This window comes from Caloenas nicobarica, chromosome 22 (genome assembly GCF_036013445.1).
Source record: "Caloenas nicobarica isolate bCalNic1 chromosome 22, bCalNic1.hap1, whole genome shotgun sequence".
NCBI classification, from domain to species: Eukaryota; Metazoa; Chordata; class Aves; order Columbiformes; family Columbidae; genus Caloenas; species Caloenas nicobarica.
The window spans coordinates 1,393,602-1,421,588 of NC_088266.1; the positions used below are offsets into that span (position 1 = coordinate 1,393,602).

The 27,987-nt window shown below is 59.8% G+C and overlaps 2 protein-coding genes across 5 annotated transcripts in view; both read left to right on the forward strand.

The window, feature by feature from the left end:
* Nucleotides 1-16,858, forward strand: part of HSPG2 (heparan sulfate proteoglycan 2) — a 51,976-nt gene extending 35,118 nt beyond the window's left edge. Inside the window, 30 exon segments of the mRNA XM_065650239.1 lie at nucleotides 73-211; nucleotides 294-437; nucleotides 512-646; nucleotides 1,198-1,379; nucleotides 1,460-1,652; nucleotides 1,734-1,913; nucleotides 3,779-4,039; nucleotides 4,114-4,309; nucleotides 4,390-4,487; nucleotides 5,588-5,854; nucleotides 5,930-6,042; nucleotides 6,117-6,264; nucleotides 6,349-6,465; nucleotides 6,725-6,809; nucleotides 6,897-7,041; nucleotides 7,123-7,222; nucleotides 7,305-7,414; nucleotides 7,485-7,593; nucleotides 7,672-7,770; nucleotides 9,116-9,337; nucleotides 9,985-10,217; nucleotides 10,295-10,469; nucleotides 13,241-13,363; nucleotides 13,444-13,497; nucleotides 13,599-13,674; nucleotides 14,586-14,664; nucleotides 14,750-14,820; nucleotides 14,906-14,989; nucleotides 15,092-15,195; nucleotides 16,400-16,858. Coding sequence (XP_065506311.1) covers nucleotides 73-211; nucleotides 294-437; nucleotides 512-646; nucleotides 1,198-1,379; nucleotides 1,460-1,652; nucleotides 1,734-1,913; nucleotides 3,779-4,039; nucleotides 4,114-4,309; nucleotides 4,390-4,487; nucleotides 5,588-5,854; nucleotides 5,930-6,042; nucleotides 6,117-6,264; nucleotides 6,349-6,465; nucleotides 6,725-6,809; nucleotides 6,897-7,041; nucleotides 7,123-7,222; nucleotides 7,305-7,414; nucleotides 7,485-7,593; nucleotides 7,672-7,770; nucleotides 9,116-9,337; nucleotides 9,985-10,217; nucleotides 10,295-10,469; nucleotides 13,241-13,363; nucleotides 13,444-13,497; nucleotides 13,599-13,674; nucleotides 14,586-14,664; nucleotides 14,750-14,820; nucleotides 14,906-14,989; nucleotides 15,092-15,195; nucleotides 16,400-16,563 — 4,206 coding nt within the window. The 3' untranslated portion in view covers nucleotides 16,564-16,858.
* An 829-nt stretch (nucleotides 16,859-17,687) lies between these two features.
* USP48 (ubiquitin specific peptidase 48) overlaps nucleotides 17,688-27,987 on the forward strand; it is a 31,456-nt gene continuing 21,156 nt past the window's right edge. For 3 of the 4 annotated variants that reach the window (XM_065650241.1, XM_065650243.1, XM_065650244.1), the window contains exons 1-10: nucleotides 17,688-17,906; nucleotides 18,886-19,006; nucleotides 19,211-19,367; nucleotides 20,229-20,356; nucleotides 22,291-22,415; nucleotides 22,949-23,057; nucleotides 24,241-24,374; nucleotides 24,546-24,628; nucleotides 25,102-25,281; nucleotides 27,546-27,671. In XM_065650241.1, the coding sequence (XP_065506313.1) occupies nucleotides 17,773-17,906; nucleotides 18,886-19,006; nucleotides 19,211-19,367; nucleotides 20,229-20,356; nucleotides 22,291-22,415; nucleotides 22,949-23,057; nucleotides 24,241-24,374; nucleotides 24,546-24,628; nucleotides 25,102-25,281; nucleotides 27,546-27,671 (1,297 nt within the window). In that variant the 5' untranslated portion in view covers nucleotides 17,688-17,772. The remainder of the gene's footprint in view (nucleotides 17,907-18,885; nucleotides 19,007-19,210; nucleotides 19,368-20,228; nucleotides 20,357-22,290; nucleotides 22,416-22,948; nucleotides 23,058-24,240; nucleotides 24,375-24,545; nucleotides 24,629-25,101; nucleotides 25,282-27,545; nucleotides 27,672-27,987) is intronic. The other variant, XM_065650242.1, reaches the window with a different exon arrangement.

The following is a 27,987-nucleotide window of genomic DNA, read 5'->3' on the forward strand; positions in this document are numbered from 1 at the left end:
CACCGGCGGGTGAGGGGACGGTGGCCAAGCGTGGCCGGTTGATGCCACCACCCGCTGCAATCGTGTCCCCAGGTTTCGGGGTCCCGCCTGCGGCTGTCACAGCTCTCAGTGGCTGATTCGGGGGAGTACGTGTGCCGGGCGGACACAGGCAGTGTCACCCGCGAGGCCACCATCACAGTCACTGTCACCTCTCGTGACAGCTCCAGCTACCGTAAGTGTGGCCGTGGGGCGAGGGAGGACACTGGGGGGACACGGGTGACCTCAGTGGCTTCCCTGTCCCTTTGTCCCCGCAGGTCTGCAGAGCCCCATCATCTCCATCGACCCGCACAGCATGGCGGTGGCACCGGGCGAAGACGCCACCTTCAAGTGCCGCGTCCACGACGGCGCCCGCCCGGTCAACGTCACGTGGCGGATGGGACCTGGCCAACATCTCCAAGGTACGGTGGTCCCCAGGGTGGCCCCGGCACGGTCCCCAGGGTGGCCCTGATGTTGATGGCTCCTCCTTGCCCAGACAACGTGAAGATCAGCGCCAACGGCTCCGTCATCTCCATCACCGGCGCCCACGTGGGCAACCAGGGCGCCTACCACTGTGTGGCCTCCAACCGCTTCGGGGTCGCCAGCAGCGTCGTCAACCTCCTGGTGCAAGGTGCGAGGTGGCCACAGTGTCCCTGTCCCCATCTCCACGGGCTCCAGATGCTCCCGAGGTGGTGATGTCCCCACCGCCATCTCCACGTTGGTGTCTCCCATGTGTTCTAGATCCCCCTGCGTTGGTGGGTGTCCTCATGCCCTCCATGTGCTCCACGTGGACCCAGGGTGGTAGTGTCCCTGTCCCCATGTCCCGCAGGTGCCCTCAGGGTGGTGGTGTCCCCATTGTCATCCTCTGTGTGCTCCGGGTGCCCCCAATGTACTGGTGTCCCCATCCCCACGTCCTCTCCGTGCTTCAGGTGCTCCTGGAGTGGTGGTGCCCATGTCCCCATGGTGATGTTCTCCAGGTCCTCTGGGCTTGCGATGTCCCCATCCCCATGCTGATGTCCTCTATGTGCTCCAGATGTTCCTGGGGTGGTGGTGTCCCCATCCCCACTCCGATGTCCTTCCCAGGTTCCACATGTCCCCAGGGTGATGGTGCCCCATGGCCATGCCAACATCCTTAGTGGTGGTGCCCCCATGCCCACGCTGATGTCCTTCCCCCATCTCCAGGTGCCCCCACGGTGTCGGTGATGCCACCGGGGCCTGTGACGGTGAAGGAGGGCAAGTCCCTCAGCCTGGAGTGCCTGGGCCGGGGTGAACCACGGCCCTTGGTGCGCTGGAGCCGGCCGGGCTCCCGGCAGAAGGTGGAGCACCAAACGCTGCTGCACATGGACAGCCAGGCCATCCTGCAGGTGCGTGGGGACACCTGTGGGTGCGGGGGACACCGGTGGGTGTCGGGTGCTCCCCACCCACCCCCTGTCCCCTCCACCAGTTCTCGCCGGCCAAGCCGGAGCACGCTGGCGCCTACGTCTGCACAGCACACAGCGCCCTGGGCTCGGCACAGGCACGGGTGGACGTCACGGTGGAGACAGCACAGCGGCAGCCCGGTGCCCCCGAGGTCACCGCGCCCTCCAGCATCACCGTGGTGGCCGGGGACACCGCCACGCTGCACTGCACGGCCACAGGTACCGGGTGGGTGGTGGCGGAGGGGACGTCCTGCCGCAGTGGCCCGACGCCGCGGTGATGGACGCCGGTGTTGGCCGCAGGGGAGCCAGCGCCGCGGGTGGAGTGGTCGAAGCTGCGGGCACCGCTGCCCTGGCAGCACCGCGTGGTGGACGGCAGCCTGGTCATTCCCCGCGCCGCGCAGCAGGACTCGGGCCAGTACATCTGCAATGCCAGCAGTTCTGCCGGCTACGCCGAGGCCTTCGTCACCCTTGATGTGGAGTGTAAGGGGGGTGACGGGAGGGTGGGGATGTCCCCTGGGTCCCTCCTGCCATCTCCACCGACTCCTTCGCCCCATTGGCCATCTGTGGCACATCTCTATCTCCATCGCTGTTCCCACCCTCCCATCCAGCTCTTCCTCATGGATCCATCTTCATCCATCCTGGCACTACTCCTCCATCCAGCTGTTCCTCATGGATGTGTCCTCCTGCTTGTCCCATCCCTGTGCACATCCGTCTCTATGTCTGCGCTCTCTTCCATCCATCCCCTGTTCATGGACCCGCCATCGCTCAACCATCCCAACTCAAACCCAGCTCCCCATCTCAAACATCTCCATCCATCCCTTCCTGCTGGGTTCATCCATTGCTCATCCATCCCAGCTCACACCCCGCTCTCCAGCTTCTCTCACACCCACCGTCAGTCCCTTCCTCGTGGATCTATCCATCTCTCGTCCATCCCAGCACATGCCCATCTCTCCATCTCCTCTCAAACTTCTCCATCCACCCCTTCCTGGTGAATTCATCCATCACTGAGCCATTGCAGTTCACATCCACGTTTCTGTCTCCTCTCAAACCCCTCCAACCATCCATCTCTTCCTGGTGGATTCATCCATCACTGAGCCATTGCAGTTCACATCCACCTTTCTGTCTCCTCTCAAACCCCTCCAACCATCCGTCTCTTCCTGGTGGATTCATCCATTACTCAACCGTCTCAACACAAGCTCATCCCTCCATCTTCTCTCAAACTTCTCCATCTGTCCTTTCGTTGTGGATTCATCCATCATTCACCCATCCCAACTCACACCCATCTCTCCATCTCCTCTCACACTCTTCCATCCATCTCCTCTTTGTGGATTCATCCATCTCCTCTTTGTGGATTCATCCATCATTCAACCATCCCGGCTCACACCCATCTCTCCATCTCCTCTCGAACTCCTCCATCCATCCATCCATCCATCCATCTATCCATCCATCCATCCATCTATCCATCCATCCATCCATCTCTTCCTTGTGGATTCAACCATCACTCAACCACATCCATCTCTCCACCTCCTCTCAGATTTCTCCATCCATCCCTTCCCTTGTGGATGGGTCCAGCTCTCATCCATCCCAGCACACGCTCATCTCTCCATCTCCTAACTTCTCCAGCCATCCCTCCCTTGTGGATCCATCCATCATTTGTCCATCCCAGCTCACATCCACCTCTCCATTTCCCCTCTCACTCCTACATCCATCCTTCCCCTTGTGGATCCATCCATCTCTGGTCCATCCCAGCACATGCCCACTTCCATCTTCACTCACACCCTCCCACCGTTGCCCCATTTTTTGCCCTGTTGACCCACTCATTGCCCACTTGACCCACTCATTGCCCCATCAACCCATTCTTTGCCCTGTTGTCCTATTATTGCCCTGTTGTCCTATTATTGCCCCATTGACCCACTCATTGCCCCATTGACCCACTCATTGCCCCATTGACCCACTCATTGCCTCGCTGATTCACTTATTGCCCTGTTGTCCCATTATTGCCCCATTGACCCACTCAATGCCCCATTGACTCACTCATTGCCCTGTTGTCCCATTATTGCCCCATTGACCCACTCATTGCCCCATTGACCCACTCAATGCCCCATTGACTCACTCATTGCCCTGTTGTCCCATTATTGCCCCATTGACCCACTCATTGCCCCATTGACCCACTCATTGCCCCGCTGACTCACTCATTGCCTTGTTGTCCCATTATTGCCCCATTGACCTACTCATTGCCCCATTGACCCATTCATTGCCCAGTTGACCCATTCCTTGCCCCATTGACCACTTTTTGCCCCATCCCGGCTGTGGCCGGGTGCTGATGGCACTGCCCGTCCCCGCAGCGCCGCCGTACGCCACCAGCCTGCCGGAGGAGAGCACGGTGCGCGCCGGTGACGCGCTGCAGGTGCAGTGCCTGGCCCATGGCACCCCCCCGCTGCTCTACGCCTGGGACAAGGTCAACGGCAGCCTCTCGGCACGCGTCGCCCACCGCGCCGGCCTCCTCCGCATAAGCCCGGTGCTGCCCGCCGACGCCGGCACCTACCGCTGCCTCGTCACCAACCGCGTGGGCACCGCCGAGACCTTTGCCCATGTGGCCGTCCATGGTGAGACCCCCCCCAAGCAGGGTTGCTGCTCGCCGGGGGTGCCGGGTACCATCAGGGCTTTGCATCCCACCCAGGTGACGCCGGCGACAGTGGGGATGGTGGCGGCGGTCCCTTGACTGTACGGGTGACACCGGGGAGCCTCGTTCAGGGGGTTGGCAGCACCGCCGAGTTCGCCTGCACCGTCTCGGGGGACCCCCAGGCGCGTCTGGAGTGGCTGAAGGACGGCGGGGAGCTGCCCCCCACCCACAGCGTGCGGGATGGGGTGCTGCGGTAAGGATGGGGGGACGGGGTGGCGGGGACCCCCCTGCTGTCCCCCCCGCGGGGTCCCACACGCTGCCGTGTCCCTGCAGGATACCGGAGCTGGCGTGGGGGGCGCAGGGGGTGTACGTGTGCCGGGCCAGCGCCCCGGGCGTGCAGGCGGAGGACAGGGCCACCCTCAGCGTCCAGGGTAGGAGTGACACCCGCAAATGGGGGGTGCGGGCACCCCTCAACCTGTCTCCAACAACACTGGCACCCTGGGACCCCCCACTCCCCAAATCCAGGGGCAGCCAGTGACCCATCGCCCCATCCCCACAGACACCCTCGTACCCCCATCCCCCCATGCCCATGGGCACCTCAGTGCCCCCCAAATTCCCTACACCCATGGGCACCCCAGTACCCCCATCTCTCCCCATGGCCCCCAAACCCTGGTACCCCCCATCTCTCCCCACACCCCCCAAACCCTGGTACCCTCCAATTTCTTTCCAACCGTACAGGCACCCCCATCGCCATCTCCATAGCTGTGGGCACCCCAGTACCCCCAAACTCACCCCGTGCCCACAGACACCCCTGTACCCCCATTTTCCCACACCCACTTGCACCCTGGTATCCCCAACTCTCCCTGCACCCCAGTACCCCCTATTTCTTCCCACACCCATGGGCACCCCAATCTCTCCTGACACCCATGAGCACCCCAATACCCCAAAATCCCCCCCATACCTGCAGGTTCCCCCATACCCCCAGCTCTCCCCATACCTGTGGGCACCCCAATAGCCCCTATCTCTCCTCATGCCCATGAACACCCCAAAACCCCAAATCTCTCCCCATACCCACAGGCACCCCAGCAGTCCCAATCTCTCTCTATGCCTGTGGTCACCCCAATATCCCAAATCTCCCCTGACACCCATGAGAACCCTGGTACCCCAAATCTCTCCCCATGGCCATGAGCAGCCCAATACCCCGAAATTCACCCTGTGCCCACGGGCACCCCAATACTCCCCATCTCTTCCTAAGCCCAAGAGTACCCCAATACCCCAAAATTCTCCTCATACCCACAGGCACCCCAACACCCCAATTTCTCCCCATGCCCATACATACCCCGATACCCCAAATCTCTCCCCATACCCACAGGCACCCCAACACCCCACTTTCTCCCCATGCCCAACGCTCTCCCCACACCCCTGAGTGCCCCATTTCTCCCCATCTCTCACTGCCCCGCTTGGCACCCCAGACTGCAATACCCCCCCTATACCAGGGGGCACCCCAAAACCCCACCGTTCCCCCCGCAAGCTCTCCCCAGGGCGCTGATCAACGTCCGGACGGCGGTGCAGACGGTCCTGGCGGGGACGGCGGTGGAGCTGGAGTGCCTGGGGTTGGGGGAACCCCGTCCCCATGTCACCTGGAGCAAAGTGGGGGGTCGCATCCGCCCGGGGGTGCAGGTCCGTGCCGGCACCCTCACCTTCGAGCGAGTGGAGCGGGCGGACGCGGGGCAGTACCGCTGCACCGCCGCCAACGCCGTGGGCACCGTCCAGTCCCACCTCATCCTCCACGTGCAAGGTGAGGGCTGGGGACGCAGAGCTGGGGACGCACACGATGTCACCGCGGGGTGGTGACGCCTCGCTGTGTCCCCAGCCGCCCCGCAAATCGCCGGGCAGCCCGAGGTGAAGGAGGTGGCGGTGGGTTCGGCGGCTGTTCTGCCCTGTTTGGCGTCAGGATTCCCGGTGCCGGAGATCACCTGGAGCAAGGTGAGGGTGCGGGGATGAGGGTGCGGGGTGCGGGGGGGCACCCTATGGGTGCTGACCCCCCCGCTGTGCCGCAGCTGGAGGGGGAGCTGCCGGCGGGGGCGCGGGCAGAGGGGAACGTCCTGACGCTGCCGGCCGTGCGCCACGAGGACGCCGGCGTCTACGCCTGCGCCGCCGCCAACGCCCGCGGCCGGGAGACGGCGTATTACGTCCTCAAGGTCCGAGGTGAGGACAGGCGGATGGACAAACAGACGGGCAGGGCGGGAGGGGGATGTACCCGCGCCACTCCTGACCCCCCTGTCCCCGCAGAGCACCTGTTCCCCTATTTCGGGCAGACGCCGCGCTCCTTCCTCCCCCTGCCCACCATCAAGGACGCCTACAAGAGATTCGAGATCGTCATCACCTTCCGACCTGACGCTGCCGATGGTGAGCGTGTCCCCTCTGTGTCCCCTCTGCGTCCCCTCCATGTCTCCTCCATGTCCCCTCCATGTCCCCTCCATGTCCCCTCCATGTCCCCTCCATCCTTTCCTCCTCCATCCTCTACATCCCATTCTCTACTCAGCCATCCCCCTCGCCCACTATGGGGGTTTCTCCTCCATCCTGGGGGTGTTTCGGGGTCCCCATGGAGGTGACACCCCACCAGGGGGTGGGGACCACCCTCCCTGACCCACTGTCCCCCCCCCAGGACTCCTCCTCTACAACGGGCAGCGGAAAAACAGCGGCGCCGACTTCATCTCCTTCGGGCTGGTGGGCGGCCGCCCCGAATTTCGGTGAGACCCATCAGCGGGTGCTAAGGGTGGGGGAAATGGGTGCCGGCACCCTCCTACATGCATTGTCCCCCCCAAAAAAACCCTCAGGTTTGATGCGGGTTCGGGCATGGCCACCATCCGGCACCCCACGCCGCTGAGCCTGGGCGAGTTCCACACCGTCCGGCTGCTCCGCAACCTCACCCGGGGGTCGCTGGCGCTGGACGGGCACCCCCCGGTTAACGGCACCTCCCAGGTATTTTGGGGAGGGGGGGTTGGTGTATTTGGGGTGGGGGTCGAGGTGCTGGAGGGGGCGCCCACCCGCCTGTGCCCGCAGGGGAAGTTCCAGGGGCTGGATCTGAACGAGGAGCTGTTCCTGGGGGGTTACCCCGATTTCGGCGCCGTGGCCAAGACGGGGCTGAGCGGCGGGTTTGTGGGTGAGTGACGGGGTTTTGGGGGCAGGGGGGGCGCTGAGCATCGTGTCACCCCCCGGCTCCCGCCATCTCCGTCCCTCCGCAGGCTGCGTGCGCCAGCTGCGCATCCAAGGGGAGGAGGTGGCTTTTGGGGACATGGATCTGCAGGCACACGGTGTCACCAGCTGTCCCACCTGCCAGGACCGGCCGTGCCAGGTGAGGGTGGCGGTGCTGGGGGTTGCCCACCCATCCCCACCCATTGCTGACCCCCGCGTCACCCCTCCAGAACGGCGGCGTGTGCCAGGATGCTGAGAGTGGCACCTACGTCTGTCGCTGTCCCCACGGCTTCACCGGCAGCAACTGCGAGTACTCGCGGGCTCTGCACTGTCACCCGGGTAAGGTGGCCGTGTCCCGCGGGGATGTCACCCCCGTGTCCCTCCCCGGATGGCTGCTGATGGCTTGTCACCCTATAGAGGCGTGTGGGCCTGATGCCACCTGCGTCAACCGGCCGGACGGGCAGGGCTACACCTGCCGCTGTCACCTGGGCAAGGCTGGGGACAGGTGTACTGAGGGTGAGCACCGTGGGGACACGGGGACGGCGCTGGCACCACCCCGGGGACACGGGCATGGGGTGGGGACCACCCTGAGGAGATGGGGACACGGCTGGGGAACACCCTGGGGTCACAGGCCTGATGGGGACAGGGGATTAGGTACCATCTGGGCATCACAGATGTGGTGGAGATGGGTCATTGGGTACCACCCCAGGGAGATGGTCACGATGGGGGACTGGGGACCACCCTGGGGACACAGGCTGAGGAGCACCCTGGGGATGGGCATGGGACTGGGTACCACCCTGGGGACATGGGGATGGGGACCACAGCAGGAACATGGGAACAGGGCTGGGGACCATCCTGGGGACATGTGGATGGGGCTGGGGACCGTCCTGGGGAGATGGGCACCATGGGGATGGGGGATTAGGCCCCACCCTGGGGAGATGTGGCACCATGGGGCTGGGACCACCCTGGGGACACAGGCATGGGGTGGGAACCACCCCAGGGAGATGGACACGTGACTGGGGACCATCCCAGGGACACGGGGACAGGGCTGGGGGCCACCCCAGGGAGATGGGCACAGGGTTGGCACCACGCTGGGGACACAGAGACGGGGTGGAGACCACCATGGTGAGATGGGCATGGGTCTGGGTAGTGCCCTAGGGACATGGGGACAGGGCTGGGGACTACCCTGGGGAGATGGGCACCATGAGGATGGAGTCCCACCACAGGAGATGGGCACCATGGGGACGGAGATTTGGGTCCCACCACAGGAGATGGGCACCATGGGGATGGGGGATTGGGGACCACCCTGGGGACATGGGCTGAGGACCACCCTGGGGAGATGGGCACCATGAGGATGGAGGTTTGGGTCTCACCACAGGAGATGGGCACCATGGGGATGGAGGACAAGTTCCCACCATGGGGAGATGGACACTATGGGGATGGAGAACTGGGTCCCACCACAGGGAGATGGGGATGGGGCTGGGGACCACCCATGGGGATGGGGGATTAGGGATCACCCTAGGGATACAGGCTGAGGACTGCCCTGGAGAGATGGGCATAGGTCTGGGTACCACTGTGGGGACATGGGGACAGGGTGGGGGACTATCCTGGGACATGGACACGGGACTGGGGAGATGGGCACCATGAGGATGGAGTCCCACCACAGGAGATGGGGTCACCGTGGGGCTGGAGGTTTGGGGCGTGGGATGGTCCCCATGGGAATGGAAGACGAGTTCCCACCATGGGGAGATGAACACTATGGGGAGGCACAACCAGGCCCCACCATGGGGAGATGGGGATGGGGGATTAGGGACCACCCTGGGGAGACGGTCCCCACGGGGCGCTGACGGGGCTGCGGCAGGCGAGGCGGTGAGCGTGCCGTCCTTCGGCGAGGCCGGCGCCTTCGTGTCCTACCCGCCCCTGACCAACGTGCACCACGAGCTGCGCGTGGACGCCGAGTTCCTGCCGCTGGCGCCCGACGGGCTCCTGCTCTTCAGCGCCGGCAAAGCCGCCCCCGTCGAGGACTTTGTGGCCTTGGCCATGGCCGGCGGCCACCTCGAGTTCCGCTACGAGCTGGGCTCAGGTGGGTGGCGCAGGGACCCTGGGTGTTGGGAGGTGAGCTGGTATTCCTGGGGTCCCCTGATATCATAGGGGTCCCTGAGCTGTGGTGGGCTCCCCTGGCACCAGTGGGGTCCCCAAGTGTCACTAGGGTCCTTTGGCATCAGTGGGGTCCCCAGGCATCCCTGGGGTCCTTTGACACAAGTGGGGTCACCAAGCATCATCAAGGTCCCTTGGCGTCATTGGAGTCTCCAAGTGTCGCTGGGATCCCTTGGTGTCATTGGGGTCCCCAAGCATCACTGGTGTCCTGTGCCATCATTGGAGTCCCCAAGTGTCACCAGGGTCCCTTGGCCTCATTGAGGTCCCCAGGCATCACCAGGGTCCTCTGGCACCACCGGTGTCCCCAAATGTCACTGGGGTCCCTTAGCGTCATTGGGGTCCCCAAGCATCACCAGGGTCCCCTGGCACCACTGGGGTCCCCAAGTGTCACCAGGATCCTTTGGTCCCATTGAGGTCTCCAGGTGCTGCCAGGGTCCCTGGGCATCAGGGGGTCTCCTGGTGTCACCAGGGTCCCCTGTGACCACGAGGGTCCCCCAGCATCACCCAGGGCACCTCTCAGCTCCCCCTGCATCCCCGGTGTCCCCCCGTGATGCCACCATCCCGTCCCCACAGGCACAGCGGTTCTCCGCAGCGCCGAGCCGGTGGCACTGGGCAGGTGGCACCGGGTGACAGCCGAGCGGGTGCACAAGGATGGGACGCTGGTGGTGGATGACGCCGCCCCAGTGAAACGCTCCTCGCCCGGCAAGAGCCAAGGGCTCAACCTCCGCTCCCCTCTGTACCTGGGGGGCACCGAGCCGCCTCTGCGCCCCCCGACCAACGTCTCCTTCCGCGGCTGCATCGGAGAGGTGAGACCCCCCATCCCCCCCACCCGGACGCCTGGGTCCTCTCCTTGACCCCCCCATTTGGTGTGTCCTCCCCCCAGGTGTCTATCAACGGGAAGAAGGTGGATTTGGGGTACAGCTTCCTGCGCAGCCGCGGCGTGGGGCAGTGCGGGCAGCAGTCGCCCTGCCTGCACGCTGCCTGCCTGCACGGGGGCCGCTGCCTGCCCCTGCCCGACGGCGCTGCGCACCGCTGCCTGTGCCCCCCCGGCTTCGGCGGTGAGTGCTGCCCTGTGCCGGGGGGACGTGGGCATGTTGGCGTGTGTGCACCGTGTGCGTGAGCTGGGCGTGCATGCGTGCTGTGCATGTGTGCTGTGCATGTGTGCTGTGCGTGTGTGCTGTGCATGCAAGTGCTGTGCATGCAAGTGCTGTGCATGCGTGCTGTGCATGTGTGCTGTGCATGCGTGCGCTGTGCATGCGCGCTGTGCATGCGTGCTGTGCGTGTGTGTGCTGTGCATGTGTGCTGTGCATGCGTGTGCTGTGCATGTGTGTGCTGTGCACGCGTGCTGTGCATGTGTGTGCTGTGCATGTGTGCGCTGTGCATGTGTGCGCTGTGCATGCGCTGTGCGTGTGCTGTGCATGTGTGCGCTGTGCATGTGTGCTGTGCATGCATGCGCTGTGCATGTGTGCTGTGCATGTGTGCTGTGCATGCGCGTGCTGTGCATGCGTGCTGTGCATGCATGTGCTATGCATGTGTGCTGTGCATGTGTGCTGTGCATGCGCGTGCTGTGCATGCGTACTGTGCATGCATGTGCTGTGCATGTGTGCTGTGCATGTGTGCTGTGCATGCGTGTGCTGTGCACGCGTGTGGGCGTGTGTTGTGCATGTGTGTGCGCTGTGGGTGCTGCGTGTGCGTGCGTGTGCGCTGTGCAAGCGTGTGTGCTGTGCGTGCAGCAGGGGGTTCTGGGGACAGCAGGGTGACCATGAGCCAGCACTGGGCCCTTGTGGCCAGGAAGGGCAACGGGACCTGGGCGGGATTAGAAGGGGGGTGGTCAGTAGGTCAGAGAGGTTCTCCTGCCCCTCTGCTCTGCCCTGGGGAGACCTCGTCTGGAATATTGTGTCCAGTTCTGGGCCCCTCAGGTCCAGCAGGACAGGGAACTGCTGGAGAGAGTCCAGCGCAGCCACGAAGATGCTGCAGGGAGTGGAGCATCTCCCGTGTGAGGAAAGGCTGAGGAGCTGGGGCTCTGGAGCTGGAGAAGAGGAGACTGAGGGCTGACTCGTTCATGGGGATCAATATGGAAAGGGGGAGTGTCAGGAGGATGGAGCCAGGCTCTTCTGGGTGACAACCAGTGATAGGACAAGGGGCAATGGGTGCAAACTGGAACACAGGAGGTTCCACTTAAAGATGAGAGGAAACTTCTTCCTGGTGAGGGTGCCAGAGCCTGGCCCAGGCTGCCCAGGGAGGTTGTGGAGTCTCCTTCTCTGCAGACATTCCAACCCGCCTGGACACCTGTGTAACCTCATCTGGGTGTTCCTGCTCCGGCGGAGGGGTTGGGCTGGATGAGCTTCCGAGGCCCCTTCCAACCCCTGACGTTCTGTGATTCAGTGATTCTGTGGCTGTGAGCGTGTGGCAGACACACACCTCGAGTGCTCTGATGGTGTAGACAAGGGGAAGAGGGGTCTTGGATGTGTTTGTGGCACCAGCGCTCCCCAAACAGCTTCCTCTGGGATGTGCAATGGGCAGTTTGGCCACGGCTTGCTTGGAGGTCCCTTCCAATCCCTAACATTCTGTGCTTCTGTGATTCCGCGAAGCCGGTGCGCTGTGCGTGCATGTGTGCTGCTTTTGTGCGTGTGCTGTGCATGCGCATATGAGCACTGTGCATAGATGTGCTGTGCATGGTGCATTTGCAGGATGCGTGTGTGCTGTGTGCTGTGTGTGCATGCCTATGCAGATTGCATGTGCGCACTGCATGTGTTTGCTGTGCACGTGTGCTGTGTGTGCAAGCATGTGCACTGGTGCATGCATGTGCTGTGTGTGTACATATGAGCATTGCGTGTATATGTGCTGTGCGTGCATGTGCACCGTGCATGATGTGTTTGCATGATGCATGCATGTGTGCTGTGCATGTACCGCGTGTGCACATATGCTGCACATGCACGTGGGCTGTGTGCTGTGTGTGCATGCATGGGCAGTTCACATGTGTGCACTGCGTGTGTTTGCTGTACATGTGTGTGCACTGTGCCCGCATGTGGGCACATACACTGTCCGTGCATGTGTGCATGTGCTGTGCATGCACATGTGCATGAGTCGTGCACCTGTTGTGCATGCTTGTGCGCTGTGCATGCAAGCATGTGCACTCTGCATGCACGTGTGCTGTTCATGTGTGTGTGCTGTGCATGCAAGCGTGTGCACCGTGCACACATGTGCTGTGTGTGCATGTATGAGCACTGCATGTACGTATGCTGTGTGTGCACTGTGCATGGTGGATTTGAAGGATGCATGTGTGTGCTGTGCGTGCGTGTGCTGTGCATGCACTGCATGTGCCTATGTACTGCACGTGCACTGTGGCTGCATGTGTGGGCAGTTTGCCAGCGAGTGCATCTGCCGTGCAGGCACACATGTGCACTGTGTGCATTTGCCATGCATCTGCAGTGTTTGCGGGTGTGTGTCATGTGTGAGTGCACTTGGCGCACGTGCAAGGCTGCTGTGCGCACCGTGTGCACCGTTTGCATGTGGGTGCATCTGCTGCATGTGTGTCTGCATCTGCTGTGTGGTGCATGCAATTGGTGTGCACGCGTGTGTGCTGTGCACAGGGTGCAGTTTGCACGTGTGTGCATCTGCCATGCACGCATGTGTGTGTACGTGTACACACTGCACATATGCGTGCACCGTTCGCACAGGTGCGTGGCGTGCACTGTGGGTGCTGTGCATGCACACACTCCTCGTGTGCATGCTCACAGCTGCGTGTGTGTGCAAGAGCACACCCCAGGGTGGGCAGCAGACCCTTGTACCCACCTGTGTCACCCATTGTCACCCTCCGTGTCCCCAGGGCCGCACTGTGAGCAGGAGGAGGACCGCTGCCTGCACCGCAACCCCTGCCTGCACGGCGGCACCTGCAAGGACAACACCTGCCTGTGCCCGCCGGGCTATAGCGGCCCCCTCTGCCAGCACAGTGAGTGGGGGACGGCTGGGGACACTTGGGGACATGGGGGGGACACGTGCCACCCCGTCCCCAACCCCTCTCGCCCGCAGATTTGGCGCTGGCAGAGCTGGAGCAGGACTGGCAGGAGGGCAGCGGGGGTGGCGGTAGGTCCTTGCACCTGTTTTCCCTCTTTTTGCACCCAAAAGTGGTGCTGCGGGCGTGGCAGGTGGGGGCGGCCCCACCCTTACCCCCCTTCTCCCCACAGACGCCCCCGGCCAGTTCAGCGCCGCTTTCCAGGACGGATCGTACCTGGCCCTGCCCGATCACTTCTTCCCCCGTGGGTGAGTGACACTGGGGACGGGCACCCCCGAGTGGGTGCTGCCCCCTGTCCCACAGCATTGCAGCCCTTCCTGCAGCATTGCACCCATCGCACCCATCGCAGCACTGCGCCCTTGCCATGGCGTTGCACCCATCACAGCACTCACATCCTTCCCAGGGTGCTGCACCCTCCCCGCTGAGTTGCACCCTTCCTTCCCGCAGCATTGCACCCTCACCAGGTGCTGCACCCCTTCCTGCAGCGTTGCACCCCTTGCCACTTTGCACCCTTCCCTGGGTGCTGCACCCAGAACGGCATTGAACCCTCCCAGGGTGCTGCACCCATTGCACCCATGCCAGGGTGCTGTACCCTTCTTGGGGTGCTGCAGCCTTCCCAGGGTGCTGCACCCATCATGGCTTTGCGACTTGCCAGGGTGCTGCACCCATTGCACCCTCTTGGGGTGCTGCACCTTTCATGGCATTGCACCCATCCCAGGGCGCTACAGCCTTCCCAGGGTGCTGCACCCATTGCGTCCATCCCAGCGTGCTGTACCGTCCTCGAGGTGCTGCACCCATCATGGTCTTGCATCTTTTCTGGGGCGCTGCACCTATTGAGCCACTGCACCCATCCCAGGGTGCTGCACCCATCGTGCTGTTGCAGCCATCCCGGTGCGCTGCAGCTTTTCCAGGGTGCTGCACCCATCATGCTGTTGTACCCATCCCGGGGTGCTGCACCCTTCCTGGGGTGCTGCACCCATCGTGGCATTGCAACTTCCCAGGGTGCTGCATCCATCGCGCCCATCCCAAGGTGCTGCACCCTTCTTGTGGTGCTGCATCCATCATGGTCTTGCCCCTTTTCTGGGTGCTGCACCCACCTCAGGGTGCTGCACCCTTCCCGGGGTGCTGCACCCACCGCACTGTCCCACTCTCCCCGCAGCCCCCCCGAGGCGCCGGACACCATCGAGCTGGAGCTGCGGACAGACAGCGCCGAGGGGCTGCTGCTGTGGCACGGGGCGGTGAGCAGGGGGACATCGGCGGGGAGGGACCTCAGGGTGGGGGTCAGGGTGCTCCCCACCCCTCACCCCCCCGCCGTGCCCACAGGAGCCCAGCGAGGGCGGCAAAGCCAAAGATTTCATCGGCCTCGGCTTGAAGGACGGACACCTGGTGTTCAGGTGAGCAGGGGCACCCAGCGTCACCCCAGGGTGCCCCATGTCACCCAAGGGTGCTCCCCACACTGAGCCCCCCCCACCCCTGCAGCTACCAGCTGGGCAGCGGTGAGGCCACCATCGTCTCCGAAGACCCCATCAATGACGGCGAGTGGCACCGGGTGACGGTGACGAGGTGGGTGGGGTCGGGGCAGGGCCGGGGGGGCGGGGGTGCGGGTGTCGATGGGTGCCGATGGGTGCCGATGGGTGCTGATGGGTGCTGATGGGTGCTGTGCAGGGAGGGCCGGCGCGGGCGGCTGCAGGTGGACGGGGAGGAGCCGGTGAGTGGAGAGTCCCCAGGAGCCAACGTCATGGCCAACACCCAAGGCAGCATCTACGTGGGTACGGTGACACCTGGGGACACAGTGCGGGACATGGGATGGACATGAGATGGGACACATGGTGGGACAGGGAATGGGACACAAGATGGGACACGGGGTGGGACATGGAATGGACGCAGGATGGGACATGGGCTGGGACACATGGTGGGACACATCATGGGACATGGGATGGACATGGCCTGGGGCACATGGTGGGACACATCATGGGACATGGCCTGGGACACATGGTGGGACACATCATGGGACATGGGATGGGACACATGGTGGGACACGTTGTGGGACACGAGATAGGACATGGAATGGAAACGGGATGGGACACAGGGTGGGACATGGGCTGGGACACATGGTGGGACAGGGCACAGGATGGGACACGGGCTGGCTCATGGGAGGGGTGACATGATGGGACTTGGGAGGCAACCCAGGACAGGACATGAGATGGGACATGGGGTGGGATGTGGTAAGGGGTGGCATATGGGAGGGGACATGGGTTGGACATGGGAAAAGGACACCTGCTGGGCTGCAGGACAGGGCACAGGGTGGCCATGGGATGGGACACAGGAGGGAACACGGGAAGGAGACGCCTGATGGGACACGGGACAGGGCATGTGGTGGAAGTTGGATGGGACATGGGAGGGACAGGGCGTGGGGACACCTGATGGCACATGGGATGGAACCTGGATGGGTCACATGGTGGGACAGGGGATGGACATGGAGTGGGAACATGATGCAATGCGACATGGGATATGGGACAGACATGGGCAGGGGACACAGGACAGACGTGGGGTGGGGATACCTGATGGGACATGACATGGCACGTGGGACAGACATGGAATGTCACACGGGATGGACAGGGGGTGGGGACGCCTGATGGCATGTGGGACAGAACCTGGATGGGACACAGGATGGGACACGTGGTGGCACGGGCAGGGGATGGACACGGGGTGGGTTCACCTGATGGGACATGACATGGGGTGGACATGGGGCGGGGATATGATGGGACATGACACAGGGGACAGACATGGGGTGGGGACACTGCGTGGGACATGACATGGGACATGGGATGGACATGGGGTGGGGACATGACGGGACATGACATGGGACATGGCGTGGGTACATGGTGTAACGGGACATGGGACAGACATGGGCAGAGACACGGGGTGGGACACCAGCTGAGCTCCCACACCCACATGTCCCCGTGTCCTCAGGCGGCGCCCCGGACCCCCGCGCTCTGACCGCCGGCAAGTTCAGCTCGGGCGTCACCGGGTGCCTGCGGGGGCTGGTGCTGGCGCCCGCCGGGGCCCCCCCGCATCCCATCGACCTGCGGCACGGCGCGGTGGGGGGGTCCCCCGCCCCCCCCTGCCCCTCCTAACCCTCCCCAAAGTATATTTTGGGGGCAATTTGGCCAATGTTATTATTTTCCAAAAAAACAAAAGCCAGGATGAAACGGTGCTTCGCTGCCCCGGGGTGACACCGGGGGGGGGGGCCGGGACCCCCAAAAATGTTTACACCCCCCCCACCCCCACCGCACCCCCCTCCCCCGAAACTGTGCAGGGGCGGCCGTGCCGCCCGGTGCCCCCCGGGGTGGCGGTGGGGGGGACGCGAGGGACAATCGGGTGCTGGCGGGGACCCCGCCGGGGGGGCAGCATTAAAGGAGCGAGAACCAGCGGCTGCATCTGTGGGGGCTGCGCCGGGGGGCATGGGGGGGTATGGTATAGGATTGGGTGTTGGGGGGAGTGCAGGGGGGATTATGGGATGGGGGGGTATGGGATGGAAGGGTTATGGCATGGGGGTGCGAGGAGCCATAGTATGAGGGGTGTATGGTATGGGGTGGGGGGGGGATGCTATGGGGGTGTCTGAGTCCCTGGAGGGGGGTTAGGGGTGGTGTGATATAGGGAGGGGATGGTACAGGGGTTGCTGGGTGGTATGGGCGTGCGGGGGGATATGGTATGGGGGGTATGGTATGGCGGGTGTGAGGGTCTGGGGGTCTGGGCGGGGAATGGGGGTATAGGGGGGGTGTGGTACGGGGGTATGGGGCTCGGGAGGGTATGGTATGGGGGGTGTGGGGCTTGGGGGGTGTATGCTGCGGGGGGCTATGGCGGGGGGCCATAGGGTGGGGTGGATATAGTATGCGGAGTACAGCACGTATGGGGGGCTATGGGAGGGTGTGGGGCGGGGGTTCGGTATGGACGGTGCGGGCGGGCGGGGGCCGTACGGGGCCCCGGGGGTGCACGGACACACGGACACACGGACACGCACATGGACACACCGACGCACGTTCCCGCGCTCCGCTCGCGCTGCCGGGGTGGGCGGAGCCACCTCCCGCGGGGCGCGCTCAGGCCCCGCCCCCCGGCGCGCCGCTCAGGCCCCGCCTCCCGGCGCCCCGCTCAGGCCCCGCCTCCCGGCGCGTCGCGCGTCGCAGCCCGTTACCGTCAGCGCGTCGCGCTCGGCGCGTCACCGAGCCCTGTGACGGCGGCGGCGGCGGCGGCGGGAGGGGCCGGGCGGGACCGGGGCCGCACCGGAGCTGGGACCGGACCGGACGGGCCAGGCCGGGCCCGGGCCGGAGCGGGGGGCGGCGGCCATGGCGCCGCGGCTGCAGCTGGAGAAGGCGGCGTGGCGCTGGACCGAGACGGTGCCGCCCGAGGCGGTGGCGCAGGAGCACATCGAAGCGGCCTACCGCGTCCGGCTGGAGCCCTGCCAGCGCGGCGCCTGCCGGTAACCCCCGGGACCCCCCCCCCGGGCCTCCGCCTCCCTCCCCGGCCCCTCCGCCGCCCCACCGCCCCGTGCCCGCTCCGTCAGGGCCGCAGGGGACCCCAACATCCCCCACCCCCGTGTCTGGGCTCCCCCGTTCCCTCCTCTGGGCCCCGCACCCCCCGGGCTGGGGGTCCCCACGTCCCTCCCGTGAGGCTGGGGAAGCACCGCGCCCTTTCGGGACCCTCAGGCACGATGGGGTCCCCCCCATATCCCCTTCTTTGGGTCCCCCCACACCTCTTTCTTTGGGACCCTTATTCCCCGGGGTTGTGGGGGTCCCTCTCGCTGCTTGGATCCCCAGATATAGGGGACCCCCCCAGGGTTGTGGGGGAACCCTCTTTGTATCTGGCTTTCCAGGTATTGGAGACCCCCCCAGGGTTGTGGGTGATCTCTCTCTCTGCCTGGCACCCCAGATTTAGGGGACGGCCCCCTGGGGTTGTGTTGGGTCTCTCTTCATACCTGGCTGCCCAAATATAGGGACCCCCCGGGGTTGTGGGGGACCCTTCTCTCTGCCTGGCTTCCCAGGTATTGGGGGACCCACCCAGGATTGTGGGTGGTCTTCCTGTCTGTGCCTGGCACCCCAGATTTTGGGAGACCCCCCCGCCAGGGTTGTGTTGTGTCCCACTTCTTACCTGGCTCCCCAAGTATAGGGCCCTCCCCAGGGTTGTGGGGGCCACTGGCTCCCCAGATATCAGGGATGACCCTGGGTCCTGTACTTTACCCTGGGGTCCCCCTTTTTTTTCTCCCCTTTTACTTCTCCATCTCCTTGTTTGTCCATAACCACCGTTTTTGGGAGGTGTGGGACACCCATATCGCACCCCACTCCCTCTGTTTAGCATTATGGGGTCCACCTTGTCCTCATGCCCCACGGTTACCCCCCCTGAAAGGGACGAGAGTGTCCCTCGGGTGAGGGTGACAGTTGCGGCGGGTGCCGGTTCTGCAGGAGGAACTGCCGGGGGAACCCCAACTGCCTGGTGGGCATCGGGGAGCACGTCTGGCTGGGCGAGATCGATGAGAACAGCTTCCACAACATCGACGACCCCAACTGCGAGCGCCGCAAGAAGGTAGAAACCCCCCAAAAAAAACATCCTCTGCCCTTCCCAGTCCCTGGGGTATAAAGAGTACAAAAGGAGGTGACACGTCGTGTCCCCCTGTAGCCACAGTTTGGGACGCAGCTGTTTGTATGAGCAGCGTTTCCCCAACTGCTGGATTTCTCTTTGCTCCTCGGCAGCGACGAGTGACAACTGTTATTTTCTCTCTTACGCCAGAACGCGTTCGTGGGCTTAACGAACCTCGGTGCCACGTGCTACGTCAACACTTTCTTGCAGATGTGGTTTCTTAACTTGGAGCTCCGGCAAGCCCTCTACTTGTGTCCCAGCACCTGCAGCAAGCTGGCGTCCGGAGAGGGCATCCCGAGCGACAAAGGTGGGTGGGAGGCAGTCTGCTGCCGACGGGTGCTGTTTTGCTCGTTTTCTTCTAAAATTTTATGTGTTTTATGGCAACGTTTATTGGGAGAATCGACGGGCGAAGCTACGGCCGCCCCTCCGCTCTCCACGGCATTGATTTTGAGTCCATCGCCCACCTTTTGGGAATGAACCATCCGAGTTATTTCTTAAATCAGAGCGATCTAATCCAGTTGAAAAATCCTGTTTGGGTTTGTTTCTTACTGGGTGCTTCCCAAACTGGTTCCCAGTGTAACGATGGTGCTGCGGTGGAAGTGCGTGGGCTGGGGCTGATCTGCGCTTCTGCAGAGCCAAACTCATCACATCGGAGGGCAAAATTTTAGGTTTCTGGTACAAATGAGGCTCCCAGTGCCCTCAGAGTGGACACGCTGGGCTCGGTGATGTACCTTTGTGTATGGTATAGCGCTATAGGTGTCCTCTGCATCAGGGCAGCTGCCTGATTTATTCCATTCCTGTTTTTACAGTATTTTTAAATGACATCCCGCCGTTTAGGGTAAATAAGAAGTTGTTGCTACGGGATAATCGTTGCCTGCTGCTGAAGCCATTCACTCGCAGCTCATGCTCGGCACTGCGGGATATTTATGGCTGGACTCAAGGACCTTAAGGGTTTTTTCCAACCTAAATGATTCTGTGATATTTGACTTTGCTGTCGTTACTGACGTGAACCACTTCAGTTTTCACAATACTTTAAAACAGCTTTAAAAAAGCCATATTTCTAATCATTAGACTTACCCTTGCGGAGGAAGAACGAGCGATTGCTTGGAAGGATTCTCTCTTGCCTTGAATAATTTGCTGTAACTCACGCAACTGGTCGTTTTCGCAGACTACGAGCCCCAGACGATCTGTGAGCACCTGCAGTACCTGTTCGCCTTGCTGCAGAACAGCAAGCGCCGCTACATCGACCCCTCCGGCTTCGTCAAGGCGCTGGGCCTGGACACAGGGCAGCAGCAGGTGGGCGTGAGGCGCGTCCTGCCCATAATTATGTTCTTTAAAGCAGCCTGAAACTGCCCTTTTTGGGTTATTTTAGCGTCTCCTGAGCTGGGTTCTGCTTGGTGCAGACACAAAGTTGTGCTCAGGGGCTTCCCCTTGGTGCCAGAGGTCAGGGGGAGTCTGGGAGGGTCAGGGGGAGCCGAGGGAGGTCTGGGGGGATCAGAGGGAGCCCAGGGAAGTCAGGGAGAGCTTAGGGGGGTCAGGGGCAGCCCAGGGGGGTCAGGAAGGGCTGAGGGAGGTCAGGGAGAGCACAAGGGGTTCAGGAGAAGCCTGGGGGTTCAGGGGAAGCTGAAGGAAGGTGGGGGGAGCCCATGGGCGTCAGGTGCAGCCTGGTGAGGTCAGGGGGAGCCCAAGAAAGTCAGGGGGAGCCCAGGGGTGTCGAGTGGGGCCGAGGGAGGTCAGGGAGAGCCCAGGGGTCTCAGGGGGAGCTGAGGGAGGTCAGGGAGAGTCTGGGGGTGTCAGGGGAGCCTGGCGGGGTCAGGGGGAGCCCAGGTGTGTCAGGAGGGGCTGAGGGAGGTCGGGGGGTCTGGAGGGGCGTGGGGAGGTCAAGAGGAGCCAGTGGGGGTCAGGGGGAGCTGCGGGAAGATGGGGGGCACCCAGGGGGGTGAGGGGAGCCTGGTGAGGTCAAAGGAGCCCAGGGTGGTCATTGGGAGCTCAGGAGGGGTCACGGGGGTCAGGAAGAGCCCAGGGGGGTCCAGAGGGGCCCAGAGAGGTCGGGGGAGTCTGGGGGAGGTTAGGGGGAACTGGGAGAGGTCAGGAGGAGTCTGGGGGTGTCAGGAGGAGCCCAGAGAGGTCAGGGGGAGCCCAGGGGCATCAGGAGGGGCTGAGGGAGGTCAGGGAGAGCTGAGGCAAGTTGGGGGGAGCCCAGGGGGGTCCAGAGGGGCCCAGAGAGGTTGGAGGAGCCCAGAGGGATCAGATGGAGCCAGGGGAGGCTAGGAGGAGCCTGGGAGCGATGGGATGGAGATGGGAACTGTTGTCAGCGGCTGATGAACCCTGGCACTGTGCAGAGTGGGAGCTGAATCTGCCCGGAGGGCCCTTCGGCAGGTGCTTCATGGGCCACTCCTCCCTGGTGAGTGGTTCAGGGGCCGAAGAGCCCTGGTGGGACCAGAAGGCATTTGTTCAGGTTACCGGGGGCCAGCCGGGGTCCAACACAAGCGTGTGGGTCAGGGAAAAGGTAGTCAGAGAGGGACGAGCGCTGCAGCTGGGTCTGTGGGCTCTGTCCGGAGCCACAGGGGGCTCAGGGAAAGGACACGGCTTGAAAATCCGCTTTGAGAAGTCGGAGGTTGTTGGGGGAAGAGCCCGAGCGCTGGCGTATGTTTCCCTGGGAGGACGTGGTTGCTGCTGACCGGTGACACTAAAGGACAACTGGGAGAGGCCAAAACCTGTTTGTTTTCAGAAGTGGAGAGCAAAGGAGCGCCAGGGTGGGAGAGAAAAGCCCTGAGATGAACTTGGGGAAGCTCCCGAGCCGTACAAGACGGGGGGAAAAATCCACTTCTCATTTTTTAGGCTGTTTTTATTTTTCATCTCACCCATAACACAAGCGGGGACAGCTCATATTGCGCGCTGAGCTTTGCAAAACCAGCGTTAACGGGACAGAAAGCTCTGCAGGAGGGTGTTTTTTCCTTCCAGCACCCTGCGAGGAGCGGGGCAGGAGTCAAACCACCCGGCGCGGCTGGCCAGGAGCCAGGCGAGCTCAACGCCGGGGGCCTCACGCTCATTTTAGCCAAATTCCTCTTTTTCTTTAGTTCTCCCGACTGGTCTTTTGACTGGTCTTTTTTTATTCAGAGCACGGCGCAGCCCGTGTGTAGGGCTATGGGTAATTTGCAGTAAATTAGCGACAAGGTTGTGATTGGGCTTTGTGCGGATCGTTAACGGGACTCGACTTTCTCTTCTAGGACGCCCAGGAGTTTTCCAAGCTGTTCATGTCGCTGCTGGAAGATACTTTATCGAAACAAAAAAACCCAGATGTTCGAAACATAGTGCAAAAGCAGTTTTGCGGAGAGTATGCCTACGTCACAGTGTAAGTGTTTGGTCTTTGGGAAGAACCTTTCTGTAAATATTTAAACATTTTAGAACAATTTGAGGGGGGAAAGAGCCCTCCTAACAGCTCGAGCAGGCAGGTGAGCTTTGCTGAAACTTTCTTTAAGTTTTTAGGTTTGCAGTTTTTAGGCGTTGCAGTTTTAGTCATTTCCTAAAAACGTACCAATTAAACCTGCAAGTGAGTTAATGGAGCGTAAAGTCCAGATAAATAGAGTACTCAGGTGTTGCGTTTCCATTCCTACGTTCTCCGAGCTGTCGATGTCATCTCAAAAATCACATAAAATGGTGTACGTGAGTTGTAAGCAAGAGCTTCTGTGTTTCCTGGTAGATACTGTTATCCCGTTTACACCTCACGGAGTTGTTGTGGCGTGGAGATGTGAACCATGTTAATTCCAACTTAACTCTTTCTCCTGGTTTTATAGCTCAAAGAGTAGTTTACTAATGGCTGGGGAGCTCAGACACATGAACCTCATGTGGTTTTGTCTTTGGTTTTTTCTTTATTTTTAATCCTAGCTGCAACCAGTGTGGCAGGGAGTCCAAACTCATGTCTAAATTTTATGAGCTGGAGTTAAACATCCAAGGGCACAAGCAGCTGACAGACTGTATCACAGAATTTCTGAAGGTATGAGCTCGACGGGTTTTGAGTCCTGCTGTTCTTAGCAAGGTGTTTTAATTCCTTTCTTCAATTAACAGCCTCTGAGGTTGATATCGGAGCAAAAAGACTGAGTTGTCTCAGATGCACACAAAAGGAAATGTGGGGTTTTTTCAGAAAATGAGGATTGAGTCATGGAGCGAGGAGCAGCTCCAGGCCACCGGAGGGTAGCACATGTGCATGTTATGGCTTTAAAAAGCGCTTGTTTAGTTAAAATACTTTCCCAGCAAAGATGAGAAAACGTCTGATAAAAACCCCTTGCATTCTTTGTCATGGGTAATACCAGCAGAGCGGCCGCTTTTTGTGTTTTCTCTATCTGGGCTCATCTGCATAGCAACAGGAGACATTCCTCACACCGAAAGAGCTCTCAAAAATACTCGGGAGGGCCAGAATAGCTGCGGGAACAGCTGCAAGTGCTCTTAATTCCACTTGGAAAATTTGCTTAGATCTCCAGTTAAGATGCAGCGTGTTAAAGGTTCGAGGCATGGATCCAACTACAAATATTTAGGGCAGAACTAACCCCAAACATGACTCTGCACCTGAGCTGTTGGGCAGCGGCTTCGCAGGCGCGCTCAGCAAACCGGTCGCTCCGCTTGCCGCAGGTCTGCTATGAAAAAAGGTTTGCATTAAAATCTTGAAACTTCAGGTTTGGCTGCTCCTCCTTGGAGTAAAACACCCAGTGACCTTGTTTGGGGCAGCCGGAATTCTCCTCTGGCCTTATCCTGCCCTTAAATCTACTTGGGCGTAGACAACGACTCCTCCAAGGTGACATTTGTTTGGCTGAGCACAGAGGATTGTAATTTCCAGGCTTAAAGTGTGGCTTTACATTAACTTGGGCCATGTGAGCTCGTAAAAGGGCCATTTAATTATTTTCTTTTTCCATGGGTGTAAACTCAGTCAAGTGGAGATCAAACCTGAGAGTCGTGTAAGCCCAAGATTCGGTCTAAAATTTTCCTTAAAGCACGAGCAGCCGTGTGGTAAAGCGCATGTATTATCACGTGTTTTTAACCAAGAAATTATTTTGGAAAGCAGCTGGGTAGAGATTTAAACAGTTAAAATAACTTCCACGCTGTTGAGTCTCCAGCTGTCGAGTAGCTTGGGCTGGTTTCAGAGAGAACCTCTTCTCAAGACCTTCCTTTTTGCTCCCACTCAGGAAGAAAAATTAGAAGGGGACAATCGTTATTTTTGCGAAACGTGTCAGAGTAAGCAGAACGCCACGAGGAAGATCAGGCTGCTGAGCCTTCCCTGCACCCTCAACCTGCAGCTCATGCGTTTTGTGTTTGACAGGTGAGACTTCGGGAAGTCACCTGCTCCACTTTTTCTGCCTCGGGTTTGAGAGACTGAGGCTCGGGCGCGTGTGTGAGCTGCTCCGGGGCCGCCGGGTGGGATGGAGGGGGGTGATTTTGAGATGGGAACATTTCTTATTGTCCCCTGAATTGAAGCTTTGCCTCTGCACAGGCAAACTGGCCATAAGAAAAAACTCAACACCTACATCGGCTTCTCCGAGCTGCTCGACATGGAGCCTTTTATGGAACAAAAAAGTGAGTTTTGTGCGTTGTGTTTCCTTAATTTTTTTTTGGTTTGTTTTTGGAACAGGCTGCCCAGGGCGGTGGTGGAGTCGCCATCCCTGGAGTGGTTTAAAAGGCGTTTAGACGAGGTTCTTATGGACATGGGTTAGTGCTGGAGTTAGGTTAGGTTATGGTTGGACTTGGTGATCCTGAGAGTCTCTTCCAACTGAAATGATTCTATGATTCTAACTTTACTCACCACCCCTCAGCCGATGAGAGGACATCTCCTCTCAATCCTCTTTTTGACGAAAAATTACATCAAGTGTTGTTTGAAGCCTCGTTAAGCGCGTCGTGGAAGCCACAACCTGCTTAGCGAGGTCTTGGAGAGACGCGAGTTCGCGTGTAACCTTTATCCACTGCTTCGCGAAAAAACTGAGCGCTAGGAAAGAAAAAAAAGTCTGCGCCGTCTGATGCTGAGCGCTGCGTAACCGCTGCTTTCTTCCCAGACGGCGTCTACGTGTACGAGCTCAGCGCCGTCCTCATCCACCGCGGTGTGAGTGCCTACTCGGGGCACTACATCGCCCACGTGAAGGACCCGCAGACGGGCGAGTGGTACAAGTTCAACGACGAGGACATCGAAAAGATGGAGGGGAAGAAACTGCAGCTGGGGATTGAGGAAGATCTAGGTAAAACCTTTAAGTTGTGAGTGCCCTTTTAAAATCACTCCTTTTTTTTTTCCCCCTCAAAAACCACGGCGGCTGAACACGTGGAGGCACTGACGCTCTGAAAACCGCTCCTACGCATGCTGTCACGTTTCAGTGATGTGTGAAATGGCAATTCTGCTAATTGCAGACAGATTTTTCGGCGTTTCGGCCCTGTGTGTGTGCGCCCGCCTCGTGAGCGGTTCCTCGGCGCTCTCGTATTTCTCTCACCTGCCGCGTGACAGATAAAATGCTGATAACACGGGCAGCGGTCGCCTATCGGGACGGACCAGGCGAGTCGCCGCTTCCTCGGCCCACGTGCCAAAGGAGGGTCAGGAACAGATAACGAGACGACTTTCAGCTTCCTTAACACGTTTTGTTTTTATTTTCACCGTGGGGTTTTACGTGGAGGTGGTAAAGAGTCTCTGTAAAAAAAACCCCTTGATCCAAATAACAGCTAGGAAGCCAAAATTGCTTTGCTCTTGTTACTTTTCCTTCGCTCCCTTGTGTTCTACTGCTGTCAGCTCGTCTTGTGCCCATGTCCCGGTGCTGCCCAGGGAATCAAGACCCTGTCCTGGAATGTTATTTAAAGCGGTTCAGCTTTAAATTGGCATTTTGAATGCTCAGATTTGCAGTCGCCCAGTGTTTTTTAGCGCAGGACGCTTTGCAGGGTAAAGAATAAAGAAATTAATGCCAGAAATTCCCCTTACAGTGCAAACAGCCCATTCCCAGAAACGCCAGCACACCAGGGCGCTCGCGCTTTGCCGCAGTCAGACTTTCTGAAATGTTGCTTTTCTTTAAAGCGCCTTTAAGTAGCAGTTTAATGAAAAGACACCCTCCGATTATATTTGCTCCCTTGTTGTAAAGCCACATGAGCAGGCGTGGGGCATTTCCCTCCCTCTCCTGTTTCCTTCCCTGCATGATGCCACTTGATTTTCAGTTTTTTTCGCTAGTAAACACCTTGCGTTTCATCGCGATGCCCATAAACGCCGGCTGCCGCTGGAGCAGCTTTATCATCCTGTTAATATTTCACTCCCGCTTGCTTGCAACCAGATCGTGAAGCTGGCTTGACATCTAGTGGTGTAAAACAGAAAAATAAGCCCAAAAAGGAAATAAAGGCTCAGAAGCTTTGCTTTTTAACCTCCCGAGTTACCCAGTGTCGCAAAATAAGACGCAAATAAACCTCTGCGGCCTCGATCTTGTAAAGGTTTGTGCTTAACCACGAGTAAGTATTCTTGCTGAAATACAAGGCTGCACGAAAAATAGACGTAAAGCGTCTTTAGAAGCCTCTGTAAGCTGGGAGTCTTAATATTTTTATGAAGTCTGAGCAAAACTGAGACTTTTTTTTGTTTGAAATGCAGGCAGCAGCGGGAGGAGGTCGGTAATGTAAAGCAGAGGTCTGCTGCGGGGAAAGTCTTGCGGCCTGGCCACGCAGATGGGAACAATTTAAAAAATATTTGGAGAAAATACAAATAAAGAGCGTTTAGGAAGTCCCCTGGATGGTGCCGTGGGAGAGGCACATGACTTTTTCCAGGATTTGGGAAAGGCACGCGCTTTTCTTAATATTTCCATGTTCCATTTGGAGTTTGACCTACGGAGGGTTGGTTTTTAAAAAAACATATGTAAATACTGGCTGTTTAAAAAAAAAAAAATGTAAACACTGGTTGATTTTTTTGAAGCTGCAGCTGTAAATAAGCCTTTTCCTTGTCTGGCAGTCTGTCTAGAAACATGGACTCTTGCGACATGAGTTTACATCGCACCACCAGCTGCTCCGAAATAACCGTTTCCGCGGCTTTTTGCTCCCTAAAATCTTTGTTGCCCAGCAGAAAGGCATGTATTTTTTCAGATATTTAGTCACCTGTAAATAATGTTTTCTTCTGTGAGGATTTGACTCTGTTCTTTGCTCTCAAGACACAAGAACAAGAGGCAGTTTGGAGAAAAGATGTTTTTCCAAGAGCTGCTTTTGGCTTGGTGAGGTTTAACTGGGGAGAGAAGAAAGGCTTTTGCAGAAGGGTGGTTCAGAGCAGGCTCCTAATTTTAGTCCCTTTGAATTATTCTGCCTCCAGAAACACTGGAGGGATTTGGGTCTTTCTTTGGGATCCAACTTCGGCTCACGCCAAGCCCAACGCTTGGCAAAAAGAGGGCGCAGGAGTGAGAGGGAAGCCGGCTAGATGGCAAACTCGTCCCGTTGACGGAGAAGCAATAAGCGAGCTCGTGTGTTTATTGTATTTTTGCTTTCCGTACTGCAGCAGAACCCTCGAAATCCCAGACGCGCAAACCCAAGTGCGGGAAGGGGACGCACTGCTCGCGCAACGCGTACATGCTGGTGTACAGGCTGCAGAGCCGCGAGAAATCCCTGACCATCGAGGTGCCAGGTGAGTTTGGGCGCTCTCGGCTTCTCCGTCTCATCTCCAGGCGGGACAGGAGTCGAGGTTCTGCTCAAAACCCCTTTTGTGGCCACTGTCCGGGAGGTTCTGTATGGAGACTTGGTGTTGCAACTAGTGAAACCCTTGCGATTCGCAGCTGGGATCCCGCAGCTGAACGTGTGTCCAGGTGGCCAAAAAGGCCACCAGCATCCTGGCTGGTACCAGCACTGGTGTGGCCAGCAGGCCCAGGGCAGCGACCGTCCTGTGCTGGGAATGGGGAGGAAAAACCTTGAATCCTGGGGGCAGTTTTGGGCCCCTCAGGGCT